This window comes from Oncorhynchus gorbuscha, linkage group LG20, assembly GCF_021184085.1.
Source record: "Oncorhynchus gorbuscha isolate QuinsamMale2020 ecotype Even-year linkage group LG20, OgorEven_v1.0, whole genome shotgun sequence".
Lineage (NCBI taxonomy): Eukaryota > Metazoa > Chordata > Actinopteri > Salmoniformes > Salmonidae > Oncorhynchus > Oncorhynchus gorbuscha.
In genome coordinates, this window is record NC_060192.1 from 41,772,529 (window position 1) to 41,786,613 (window position 14,085).

Sequence of the window (14,085 nt, forward strand, 5' to 3'; positions counted from 1 at the left end):
TATATCTATGTATATATCTATGTATATGTATATATCTATGTATATGTATATATCTATGTATATGTATATATCTATGTATATGTATATGTCTATGTATATGTATATATCTATGTATATATCTATGTCTCTGTATATATCTATGTCTCTGTATATATCTATGTCTCTGTATATATATATATATATATGTTTTTGCGTCTGGCTCCGCATGGGAGGGACTAAAACAAGTAGCTGTGTGTTGTCGGACACCCGCCCCCTCCACACGTGTGTCTGAAAACTTTTAGAAGACAGTATAAAGCAACTCTGCTTGCAGTTTATGAATCTTAACTTTAACAGTTACCAGTTTCAGTATATGTCGGCGTTATAAAACTATAGTTCGTCTGCTTCTAGAATCACGGAACATAAGATGGCGGACCATTCAGAACGCGATGAATTTATCGAGCTGCCAGATCTAAGCGAATTTCTCCGGGAGGATCCCTACTTAGTGCCCTACCAAGAAGACTTATGTCGCAGGTAGGGTAACAACGTTGTTCACTGCACAGTGCACGATGTAGATTTTAAACCAACGCAGGCCACTTAGGCCTAGCTTGCAATTTTGCGACGCACTTTCTGAAATGCAGGATAGGCTACTTTTCATTAGAGCTGGCAGGCCAGTCTCTACAACAGTCCAATGTATTTAGGTTACTATATTCTATCTCATCAATACCAGAATGTAGTCAAGGCCCTATTGTAACTTTCAGTGCAATGTAACAACTTTCAGCTACATTTGACATTGAGGGGGGGGGGGGTGTTACTAGTTATTGCAGTAAGTCAGAGAGGAGGAGGCGAAACGAGAGGTTTTACTCAGCCCCAAAAAATCTGCCCAGGAAAAATAAGACTACGATTTTAAGAATTTTTGTATCGAGGTTAATGAATTTCGACTTTTGGTCAACAAACGATTGCATTTCTAATTTAGGTTTATTTGATCAAATATGAGTTGGTTATAGTGGTTAAGGTGTTAGGAATTCACTGGCATTTCAGAAACTTGTAAAACAAACTACTTTTATATTGGAATTGTGCTTGTCGCCATAGCGATAGAGGACTCTTCATGGATATAACATGTTTTTAATGGACTTTGCCATTGTGGGCTTCCACCGTTTTGTTAAAGTAGTCAACTGGATTCCTATGAGTTGGGAGCCATCAGCCAATGAAGAAGAAAATGTACCACTTTAAAATGGAGACACTGCCCATGCTGTCACAGTACAGATGTACAGATCAGACCTATCAATACATCTGCCCTCTTATTGGCTGGATTGGTCCCACCTCCCGCCTGGCTCGTCGTCGTCGTTGTTGTTTGTGCGTTCAATCGACTGTCTTGTCAATATAATAGACATTCTTTGAGTGAGTTAAAACTGTAACTAGTGCTAACTACCCCAAGCTGGAACAATTCATAAAAATCATCCTCGAAGCTCAGTTCGATAATGTTAGCATTAGACTAGAGTCCTATAGAACCCTACTTTAGACCAGAGCCCTATTCCCTATATAGTATAAAGTCCTATAGAACCCTATTCCCTATATAGTGCACTACTTTAGACCAGAGCCCTATGGTACCCTATTCCCTATATAGTGCACTACTTTAGACCAGAGACCTATAGAACCCTATTCCCTATATAGTGCACTACTTTAGACCAAAGCCCTATAGAACCCTATTCCCTATATAGTGCACTACTTTAGACCAGAGCCCTATAGAACCCTATTCCCTATATAGTGCACTACTTTAGACCAAAGCCCTATAGAACCCTATTCCCTATATAGTGCACTACTTTAGACCAAAGCCCTATAGAACCCTATTCCCTATATAGTGCACTACTTTAGACCAAAGCCCTATAGAACCCTATTCCCTATATAGTGCACTACTTTAGACCAAAGCCCTATAGAACCCTATTCCCTATATAGTGCACTACTTTAGACCAAAGCCCTATAGAACCCTATTCCCTATATAGTGCACTACTTTAGACCAAAGTCCTATGGCACCCTATTCCCTATATAGTGCACTACTTTAGACCAAAGCCCTATAGAACCCTATTCCCTATATAGTGCACTACTTTAGACCAAAGCCCTATAGAACCCTATTCCCTATATAGTGCACTACTTTAGACCAAAGCCCTATAGAACCCTATTCCCTATATAGTGCACTACTTTAGACCAAAGCCCTATAGAACCCTATTCCCTATATAGTGCACTACTTTAGACCAGAGTCCTATGGCACCCTATTCCCTATATAGTGCACTACTTTAGACCAAAGCCCTATAGAACCCTATTCCCTATATAGTGCACTACTTTAGACCAAAGCCCTATAGAACCCTATTCCCTATATAGTGCACTACTTTAGACCAAAGCCCTATAGAACCCTATTCCCTATATAGTGCACTACTTTAGACCAGAGCCCTATAGAACCCTATTCCCTATATAGTGCACTACTTTAGACCAAAGCCCTATAGAACCCTATTCCCTATATAGTGCACTACTTTAGACCAAAGCCCTATAGAACCCTATTCCCTATATAGTGCACTACTTTAGACCAAAGCCCTATAGAACCCTATTCCCTATATAGTGCACTACTTTAGACCAAAGCCCTATAGAACCCTATTCCCTATATAGTGCACTACTTTAGACCAAAGCCCTATACCAACCCTATATAGTACACTACTTTAGACCAGAAGCCCTATTCCCTATATAGTGCACTACTTTAGACCAAAGCCCTATAGAACCCTATTCCCTATATAGTGCACTACTTTAGACCAAAGCCCTATAGAACCCTATTCCCTATATAGTGCACTACTTTAGACCAGAGTCCTATGGCACCCTATTCCCTATATAGTGCAATACTTTAGACCAAAGCCCTATAGAACCCTATTCCCTATATAGTGCACTACTTTAGACCAAAGCCCTATAGAACCCTATTCCCTATATAGTGCACTACTTTAGACCAAAGCCCTATAGAACCCTATTCCCTATATAGTGCACTACTTTAGACCAAAGCCCTATAGAACCCTATTCCCTATATAGTGCACTACTTTAGACCAAAGCCCTATAGAACCCTATTCCCTATATAGTGCACTACTTTAGCCCAGAGTCCTATGGCACCCTATGCCCTATATAGTGCACTACTTTAGACCAGAGCCCTATGGCACTACTATTCCAGAGCCCTATTCCCTATATAGTGCACTACTTTAGACCAGAGCTCTATGGAACCCTATTCCCTATATAGTGCACTACTTTAGACCAGAGCCCTAGTAGAACCCTATTCCCTATATAGTGCACTACTTTAGACCAGAGCCCTATAGAACCCTATTCCCTATATAGTGCACTACTTTAGACCAAAGCCCTATAGAACCCTATTCCCTATATAGTGCACTACTTTAGCCCAGAGTCCTACTTTAGACCAGAGCCCTATTCCCTATATAGTGCACTACTTTAGACCAGAGCTCTATGGTACCCTATTCCCTATATAGTGCACTACTTTAGACCAGAGCCCTATTCCCTATATAGTGCACTACTTTAGACCAGAGCCCTATTCCCTATATATAGTACACTACTTTAGACCAGAGCCAGAGCCCTATGGAACCCTATTCCCTATATAGTGCACTACTTTAGACCAGAGCCCTATGGTACCCTATTCCCTATATAGTGCACTACTTTAGACCAGAGCCCTATTCCCTATATATAGCCCTATTCCCTATAGTACACTACTTTAGACCAGAGCCCTATGGTACCCTATTCCCTATATAGTGCACTACTTTAGACCAGAGCTCTATGGAACCCTATTCCCTATATATAGTGCACTACTTTAGACCAGAGCTCTATTACATTACATTACATTTAAGTCATTTATGGTACCCTATTCCCTATATAGTGCACTACTTTAGACCAGAGCCCTATTCCCTATATAGTGCACTACTTTAGACCAGAGCCCTATTCCCTATATAGCACTACTTTAGACCATAGCCCTATTCCCTATATAGTGCACTACTTTAGACCAGAGCACTATGGAACCCTATTCCCTATATAGTGCACTGCTTTAGACCAGAGCCCTATTCCCTATATAGTACACTACTTTAGACCAGAGCCCTATTCCCTATATAGTACACTACTTTAGACCAGAAGCCCTATTCCCTATATAGTGCACTACTTTAGACCAGAGCCCTATGGAACCCTATTCCCTATATAGTGCACTACTTTAGACCAGAGTCCTATAGAACCCTATTCCCTATATAGTGCACTACTTTAGACCAGAGCCCTATGGTACCCTATTCCCTATATATAGTGCGCTATTCCTTTAGACCAGAGCTCTATGGTACCCCTATTCCCTATATAGTGCACTACTTTAGACCAGAGCCCTATTCCCTATATAGTGCACTACTTTAGACCAGAGCCCTATTCCCTATATAGTACACTACTTTAGATCAGAGCCCTATTCCCTATATAGTGCACTACTTTAGACCAGAGCCCTATTCCCTATATAGTGCACTACTTTAGACCAGAGCACTATGGAACCCTATTCCCTATATAGTGCACTACTTTAGACCAGAGCCCTATTCCCTATATAGTGCACTGCTTTAGACCAGAGCCCTATTCCCTATATAGTGCACTACTTTAGATCAGAGCCCTATTCCCTATATAGTGCACTACTTTAGACCAGAGCCCTATTCCCTATATAGTGCACTACTTTAGACCAGAGCACTATGGAACCCTATTCCCTATATAGTGCACTACTTTAGACCAGAGCCCTATTCCCTATATAGTGCACTGCTTTAGACCAGAGCCCTATTCCCTATATAGTGCACTACTTTAGACCAGAGCCCTATTCCCTATATAGTGCACTACTTTAGACCAGAGTTCTATGGTACCCTATTCCCTATATAGTGCACTACTTTAGACCAGAGCCCTATTCCCTATATAGCGCACTACTTTAGACCAGAGCCCTATGGAACCCTATTCCCTATATATAGTGCACTACTTTAGACCAGAGCCCTATTCCCTATATAGTGCACTACTTTAGACCAGAGCCCTATGGAACCCTATTCCCTATATAGTGCACTACTTTAGACCAGAGCACTATGGAACCCTATTCCCTATATAGTGCACTACTTTAGACCAGAGCCCTATTCCCTATATAGTGCACTGCTTTAGACCAGAGCCCTATTCCCTATATAGTGCACTACTTTAGATCAGAGTCCTATTCCCTATATAGTGCACTACTTTAGACCAGAGCCCTATTCCCTATATAGTGCACTACTTTAGACCAGAGCACTATGGAACCCTATTCCCTATATAGTGCACTACTTTAGACCAGAGCCCTATTCCCTATATAGTGCACTGCTTTAGACCAGAACCCTATTCCCTATATAGTGCACTACTTTAGACCAGAGCCCTATTCCCTATATAGTGCACTACTTTAGACCAGAGTTCTATGGTACCCTATTCCCTATATAGTGCACTACTTTAGACCAGACCCCTATTCCCTATATAGCGCACTACTTTAGACCAGAGCCCTATGGAACCCTATTCCCTATATATAGTGCACTACTTTAGACCAGAGCCCTATTCCCTATATAGTGCACTACTTTAGACCAGAGTTCTATGGTACCCTATTCCCTATATAGTGCACTACTTTAGACCAGAGCCCTATTCCCTATATAGTGCACTACTTTAGACCAGAGCCCTATGGAACCCTATTCCCTATATAGTGCACTACTTTAGACCAGAGCACTATGGAACCCTATTCCCTATATAGTGCACTACTTTAGACCAGAGAACCCTATTCCCTATATAGTGCACTGCTTTAGACCAGAGCCCTATTCCCTATATAGTGCACTACTTTAGATCAGAGTCCTATTCCCTATATAGTGCACTACTTTAGACCAGAGCCCTATTCCCTATATAGTGCACTACTTTAGACCAGAGCACTATGGAACCCTATTCCCTATATAGTGCACTACTTTAGACCAGAGCCCTATTCCCTATATAGTGCACTGCTTTAGACCAGAGCCCTATTCCTATATAGTGCACTACTTTAGACCAGAGCCCTATTCCCTATATAGTGCACTACTTTAGACCAGAGTTCTATGGTACCCTATTCCCTATATAGTGCACTACTTTAGACCAGACCCCTATTCCCTATATAGCGCACTACTTTAGACCAGAGCCCTATGGAACCCTATTCCCTATATATAGTGCACTACTTTAGACCAGAGCCCTATTCCCTATATAGTGCACTACTTTAGACCAGAGTTCTATGGTACCCTATTCCCTATATAGTGCACTACTTTAGACCAGAGCCCTATTCCCTATATACTACACTACTTTAGACCAGAGCCCTATTCCCTATATAGTGCACTACTTTAGACCAGAGCCCTATTCCCTATATAGTGCACTACTTTAGACCAGAGCCCTATGGAACCCTATTCCCTATATAGTGCACTACTTTAGACCAGAGCCCTATTCCCTATATAGTACACTACTTTAGACCAGAGCTCTATAGGCACCCTATTCCCTATATAGTACACTACTTTAGACCAGAGCCTATGGAACCCTATTCCCTATATAGTACACTACTTTAGACCAGAGCTCTATGGTACCCTATTCACTATATAGTGCACTACTTTAGACCAGAGCTCTATGGTACCCTATTCCCTATATAGTACACTACTTTAGACCAGAGTTCTATTGGTCCCCTATTCCCTATATAGTGCACTACTTTAGACCAGAGCCCTATTCCCTATATAGTACACTACTTTAGACCAGAGCTCTATGGTACCCTATTCACTATATAGTACACTACTTTAGACCAGAGCTCTATGGTACCCTATTCCCTATATAGTACACTACTTTAGACCAGAGTTCTATTGGTCCCCTATTCCCTATATAGTGCACTACTTTAGACCAGAGCCCTATTCCCTATATAGTGCACTGCTTTAGACCAGAGCCCTATTCCCTATATAGTGCACTACTTTAGATCAGAGTCCTATTCCCTATATAGTGCACTACTTTAGACCAGAGCCCTATTCCCTATATAGTGCACTACTTTAGACCAGAGCACTATGGAACCCTATTCCCTATATAGTGCACTACTTTAGACCAGAGCCCTATTCCCTATATAGTGCACTGCTTTAGACCAGAGCCCTATTCCCTATATAGTGCACTACTTTAGACCAGAGCCCTATTCCCTATATAGTGCACTACTTTAGACCAGAGTTCTATGGTACCCTATTCCCTATATAGTGCACTACTTTAGACCAGACCCCTATTCCCTATATAGTGCACTACTTTAGACCAGAGCCCTATGGAACCCTAGACCAGAGCCCTATTATATAGTGCACTACTTTAGACCAGAGCCCTATTCCCTATATAGTGCACTACTTTAGACCAGAGTTCCCTATTCCCTATATAGTGCACTACTTTAGACCAGAGCCCTATTCCCTATATACTACACTACTTTAGACCAGAGCCCTATTCCCTATATAGTGCACTACTTTAGACCAGAGCCCTATTCCCTATATAGTGCACTACTTTAGACCAGAGCCCTATGGAACCCTATTCCCTATAGTACTACTTTAGATCAGAGCCCTATTCCCTATATAGTACTTTAGACCAGAGCCCTATTCCCTATATAGTGCACTACTTTAGACCAGAGCTCTATGGCACCCTATTCCCTATATAGTACACTACTTTAGACCAGAGCTCTATGGTACCCTATTCCCTATATAGTACACTACTTTAGACCAGAGCTCTATGGTACCCTATTCACTATATAGTACACTACTTTAGACCAGAGCTCTATGGACCAGACCCTATTCCCTATATAGTGCACTACTTTAGACCAGAGTTCTATTGGAACCCTATTCCCTATATAGTGCACTACTTTAGACCAGAGCCCTATTCCCTATATAGTGCACTACTTTAGACCAGAGCTCTATGGCACCCTATTCCCTATATAGTACACTACTTTAGACCAGAGCTCTATGGCACCCTATTCCCTATATAGTACACTACTTTAGACCAGAGCTCTATGGCACTACTTTAGACCAGAGCCCTATTCCCTATATAGTACACTACTTTAGACCAGAGCTCTATGGAACCCTATTCCCTATATAGTACACTACTTTAGACCAGAGCCCTATTCCCTATATAGTACACTACTTTAGACCAAAGCTCTATAGAACCCTATTCCCTATATAGTGCACTACTTTAGACCAAAGCCTATAGAACCCTATTCCCTATATAGTGCACTACTTTAGACCAGAGCCCTATTCCCTATATATAGTACACTACTTTAGACCAGAGCTCTATGGAACCCTATTCCCTATATAGTACACTACTTTAGACCAGAGTTCTATTGGTCCCCTATTCCCTATTAGAACCTGGGGCTGAACGTGTCTAGACCAAAGCCCCTCATAGAACCCTAGCCATGTCTATGGTCCCCTATTCCCTATATAGTACACTACTTTAGACCAGAGTTCTATTGGTCCCCTATTCCCTATTAAGGTCCTGGGGGCCTATTCCCTCATACCCTAGCCATGTCTATGGTCCCCTATTCCCTATTAAGGTCCTGGGGGCTGAACGTGCCCTATTCCCCCTCATACCCTAGCCATGTCTATTGGTCCCCTATTCCCTATTAAGGTCCTGGGGGCTGAACGTGTCTCGCCCCTCATACCCTAGCCATGTCTATGGTCCCCTATTCCCTATTAAGGTCCTGGGGGCTGAACGTGTCTCGCCCCTCATACCCTAGCCATGTCTATGGTCCCCTATTCCCTATTAAGGTCCTGGGGGCTGAACGTGTCTCGCCCCTCATACCCTAGCCATGTCTATTGGTCCCCTATTCCCTATTAAGGTCCTGGGGGCTGAACGTGTCTCGCCCCTCATACCCTAGCCATGTCTATGGTCCCCTATTCCCTATTAAGGTCCTGGGGGCTGAACGTGTCTCGCCCCTCATACCCTAGCCATGTCTATGGTCCCCTATTCCCTATTAAGGTCCTGGGGGCTGAACGCCCCTCATACCCTAGCCATGTCTATGGTCCCCTATTCCCTATTAAGGTCCTGGGGGCTGAACGTGTCTCGCCCCTCATACCCTAGCCATGTCTATTGGTCCCCTATTCCCTATTAAGGTCCTGGTGGCTGAACGTGTCTCGCCCCTCATACCCTAGCCATGTCTATGGTACCCTATTCCCTATTAAGGTCCTGGGGGCTGAACGTGTCTCGCCCCTCATACCCTAGCCATGTCTATGGTCCCCTATTCCCTATTAAGGTCCTGGGGGCTGAACGTGTCTCGCCCCTCATACCCTAGCCATGTCTATGGTACCCTATTCCCTATTAAGGTCCTGGGGCTGAACGTGTCTCGCCCCTCATACCCTAGCCATGTCTATGGTCCCCTATTCCCTATTAAGGTCCTGGGGGCTGAACGTGTCTCGCCCCTCATACCCTAGCCATGTCTATGGTCCCCTATTCCCTATTAAGGTCCTGGGGCTGAACGTGTCTCGCCCCTCATACCCTAGCCATGTCTATGGTCCCCTATTCCCTATTAAGGTCCTGGGGGCTGAACGCCCCTCATACCCTAGCCATGTCTATGGTACCCTATTCCCTATTAAGGTCCTGGGGCTGAACGCCCCTCATACCCTAGCCATGTCTATGGTCCCCTATTCCCTATTAAGGTCCTGGGGGCTGAACGTGTCTCGCCCCTCATACCCTAGCCATGTCTATGGTCCCCTATTCCCTATTAAGGTCCTGGGGGCTGAACGTGTCTCGCCCCTCATACCCTAGCCATGTCTATGGTCCCCTATTCCCTATTAAGGTCCTGGGGGCTGAACGTGTCTCGCCCCTCATACCCTAGCCATGTCTATGGTCCCCTATTCCCTATTAAGGTCCTGGGGCTGAACGCCCCTCATACCCTAGCCATGTCTATGGTACCCTATTCCCTATTAAGGTCCTGGGGCTGAACGCCCTCATACCCTAGCCATGTCTATGGCCATTCATTCTTGTCCTGGGATATAATATATAATAATAATAAGCCATGATATATAATATATATATAATATAATATAATATATAATAATAATAATATGTGATATATAATATGTATATAATATAATATATAATAATAATAATATGGGATATATAATATATATATAATATAATATAATATATAATAATAATAATATGTGATATATTATATATATAATATAATATAATATATAATAATAATAATATGTGATATATAATATATATATAATATAATATAATATATAATAATAATAATATGTGATCATGTACCCTATTCCCTATTAATTAGGAATGCACAACGTATATGGTAAACATGTCTAGTTTAACGCAGATGTGAAAAACCGATGTCATAGCTGCATGTCTATGCATACCTAATATAACATATAGATAGATATGGAACATGGAGATATGGAACATGGAGATATGGAGATATGAACATGGAGATATGGAACATGGAGATATGGTCATGGAGATATGGAACATGGAGATATGGAACATGGAGATATGGAACATGGAGATATGGAACATGGAGATATGGAACATGGAGATATGGAACATGGAGATATGGAGATATGGAACATGGAGATATGGAACATGGAGATATGGAACATGGAGATATGGAACATGGAGATATGGAACATGGAGATATGGAGATATGGAACATGGAGATATGGAACATGGAGATATGGAGATATGGAACATGGAGATATGGAACATGGAGATATGGAACATGGAGATATGGAACATGGAGATATGGAACATGGAGATATGGAACATGGAGATATGGAACATGTAGATATGGAACATGTAGATATGGAACATGGAGATATAGAACATGGAGATATAGAACATGGAGATATAGAACATGGAGATATAGAACATGTAGATATGTAGATATAGAACCAGGTAGATGACGTATTGACACCACGTACATGTTTGTGCAACACAGCATTCCTAACCCGCGCACAATGTCTGCTGTGTGGATCGAGGAGTCAACAAGTCCAGCAGTCATTTGAAAAAGAGTAAGAACATTTCAGCGAGACGACTCAAAGGCGAAATACATTAACGCCAAGATAATGGAATTCATTGGCCTTGAAAATCAACCGTTCTCTGTCGCGGGTGATGTTGGCTTTCGCCGAGACTGGACTGAGTACCGGTACAGAATACCAAGTGCCCTATTTTTCAAATGTTGCCCTACCCGGAGTTACACAGTTATAGCGTCACAGCTATTAGCTTCACGACATACATTACATTTACATTACATTTAAGTCATTTAGCAGACGCTCTTATCCAGAGCGACTTACAAATTGGTGCATTCACCTTATGACATCCAGTGGGACAGTCACTTAACAATAGTGCATCTAAAACTTAGGGGGTGAGAGGGATTACTTAACCTATCCTAGGTATTCCTTAAATAGGTGGGGTTTCAGGTGTCTCCGGAAGGTGGTGATTGACTCCGCTGTCCTGGCGTTGTGAGGGAGTTTGTTCCACCATTGGGGGGCCAGGGCAGCGAACAATGTTTGACTGGGCTGATCGGGAGCTCAACTTCCAGTCAGTGGTAGGGAGAACATTTCAGCAGGCCAAAGGTGGATGAACATTAGTGCCTTGTTTGGGTGTCAGGGCCTGAAAATCAGAGCCTGGAGGTACTGAGGTGCCGTTCCCCTCACAGCTCCGTAGGCAAGCACCATGGTCTTTTAGCGGATGTTGCCAACTGGAAGCCAGTGGAGAGAACGGAGGAGCGGGGTGACGTGAGAGAACTTGGGAAGGTTGACATACATACTACGGAACACCGTTTGGGTCTTTGCGTGTCTAAAAAAAGATACCGTGTCAAATCTGTACAAAATAGTCTGCGAACACCGGCCACGAACGGTGTGTTTACAATACCGCGTTGGTAATAAAGCATCATTTGTTCGACGTCAACAAGATTTAGATTGGTACCTAGCTAACACCAACACAACCAGCCTGAACACAATGACCAGTAGAAACTGCAGTCATTTTCATTATTCTTAGCAATGATTTAGGAATCATTCTGAGTAGGTATTAGCTAGGTTACCACTTGTTGTTTGCCTAGTGAAATTGAACTTCAGTTCATGAAAATAAATGGCTATCCAGCTACTTAACCCTGTTGCCCAAAGCTAAGGCTATAGCAGCCGGCTTGACAGTGATGCAAATAACTGCAAATAGTAGAAATATGCCATACTTTTATTTTGAAGGCTATCTGCAATTTCCACTGTTGTGGCTAATCCTTACTGTGGCTAGCTTCACATGGATGGATCCGACTGGTCAGCTAGTCTTCCCTCTACCCTCTCTAGACTGGTCAGCTGGTCTACCCTCTCTAGACTGGTCAGCTAGTCTACCCTCTACCCTCTCTAGACTGGTCAGCTGGTCTTCCCTCTATCCTCTCTAGACTGGTCAGCTGGTCTACCCTCTCTCTCTAGACTGGTCAGCTAGTCTACCCTCTCTCTCTAGACTGGTCAGCTAGTCTTCCCTCTACCCTCTCTAGACTGGTCAGCTGGTCTGTCCTCTCCTCTCTAGACTGGTCAGCTAGTCTATCTTCTCTAGACTGGTCAGCTAGTCTTCCCTCTACCCTCTCTAGACTGGTCAGTGGGTCTATCCTCTCTATCCCTCTCTATACTGGTCAGCTGGTCTATCCTCTCTAGACTGGTCAGTGGGTCTATCCTCTCTAGACTGGTCAGCTGGTCTTCCCTCTCATCTCTAGACTGGTCAGCTGGTCTATCCTCATCTCTAGACTGGTCAGCTGGTCTACCCTCTACCCTCTCTAGACTGGTCAGCTGGTCTACACTCTACCCTCTCTAGACTGGTCAGCTGGTCTACCCTCTACCCTCTCTAGACTGGTCAGCTGGTCTACCCTCTACCCTCTCTAGACTGGTCAGCTGGTCTACCCTCTACCCTCTCTAGACTGGTCAGCTAGTCTACCCTCTACCCTCTCTAGACTGGTCAGCTAGTCTTCCCTCTACCCTCTCTAGACTGGTCAGCTAGTCTTCCCTCTACCCTCTCTAGACTGGTCAGCTAGTCTTCCCTCTACCCTCTCTAGACTGGTCAGCTGGTCTATCATCTCCTCTCTAGACTGGTCAGCTGGTCTATCCACTCCTCTCTAGACTGACCGGCGGGACCAATCCTCTCATCTCTAGACTGGTCAGCTGGTCTACCCTCTACCCTCTCTAGACTGGTCAGCTGGTCTTCCCTCTACCCTCTCTAGACTGGTCAGCTAGTCTTCCCTCTATCCTCTCTAGACTGGTCAGCTGTTCTTCCCTCTATCCTCTCTAGACTGGTCAGCTGGTCTTCCCTTTACACTCCCGAGCCATTTGAGAGAGAGTATTCCTCTGCTGTGGGTGTGAGACTGTCACCCAGGCCTATACACACACACACACACACGCACCACGTGTGTGTGGACTGTCACCCTGTCCTATACACACACACACACACACACCACATGTGTGTGGACTGTCACGCTGTCCCAGTACAATTCGGAGGTGTGGAAGTTAGTTAATTGTGTGGGAAGGTTTGAGGAGCGACGCAGAGATCTCTACTGTCTGAGGTGTGTGTGTGTGCAGGTACTCAGGGCTTGTTAAGTCTCTAATGTCAGCAGCCCAGAGACAGGATGCTGGGAGATGGCGGGATGGGAACGGAAGACAGGAGTGGGTGTTAGTCATTAGCCAGCTGTTGTCAGCACACGTCTCCTCTTTCTGTCACCGGGGAGGTGTGTGTGTGTGTGTGTGTTAGGGCTGTCCCCGACTAAAACAAACCTTGGTCGGCCGAGAGTCGTCTTTCCTTTTGACCAATCAAACGAAGTCTCAAAATTGATTTTTGATTTTTTTTTAAACTTTGCAAATAAATGTAGGTAGGTGGGTACTGGCCTGCCTTAACCCCCACAACATAGACCTGTAGGTAGGTGGGTACTGGCCTGCCTTAACCCCCACAACATAGACCTGTAGGTAGGTGGTTACTGGCCTGCCTTAACCCCCACAACATAGACCTGTAGGTAGGTGGGTACTGGCCTGCCTTAACCCCCACAACATAGACCTGTAG

General features: G+C 43.8%; 1 protein-coding gene across 1 annotated transcript in view; it reads left to right on the forward strand.

Moving 5' to 3' along the window:
- The first annotated feature begins 281 nt into the window (after positions 1 to 281).
- The window catches only part of gbe1a (glucan (1,4-alpha-), branching enzyme 1a), a 202,430-nt gene continuing 188,626 nt past the window's right edge, over positions 282 to 14,085 (forward strand). Inside the window, exon 1 of the mRNA XM_046317104.1 lies at positions 282 to 510. Within this exon, the coding sequence (XP_046173060.1) occupies positions 404 to 510 (107 nt within the window). The 5' untranslated portion in view covers positions 282 to 403. The remainder of the gene's footprint in view (positions 511 to 14,085) is intronic.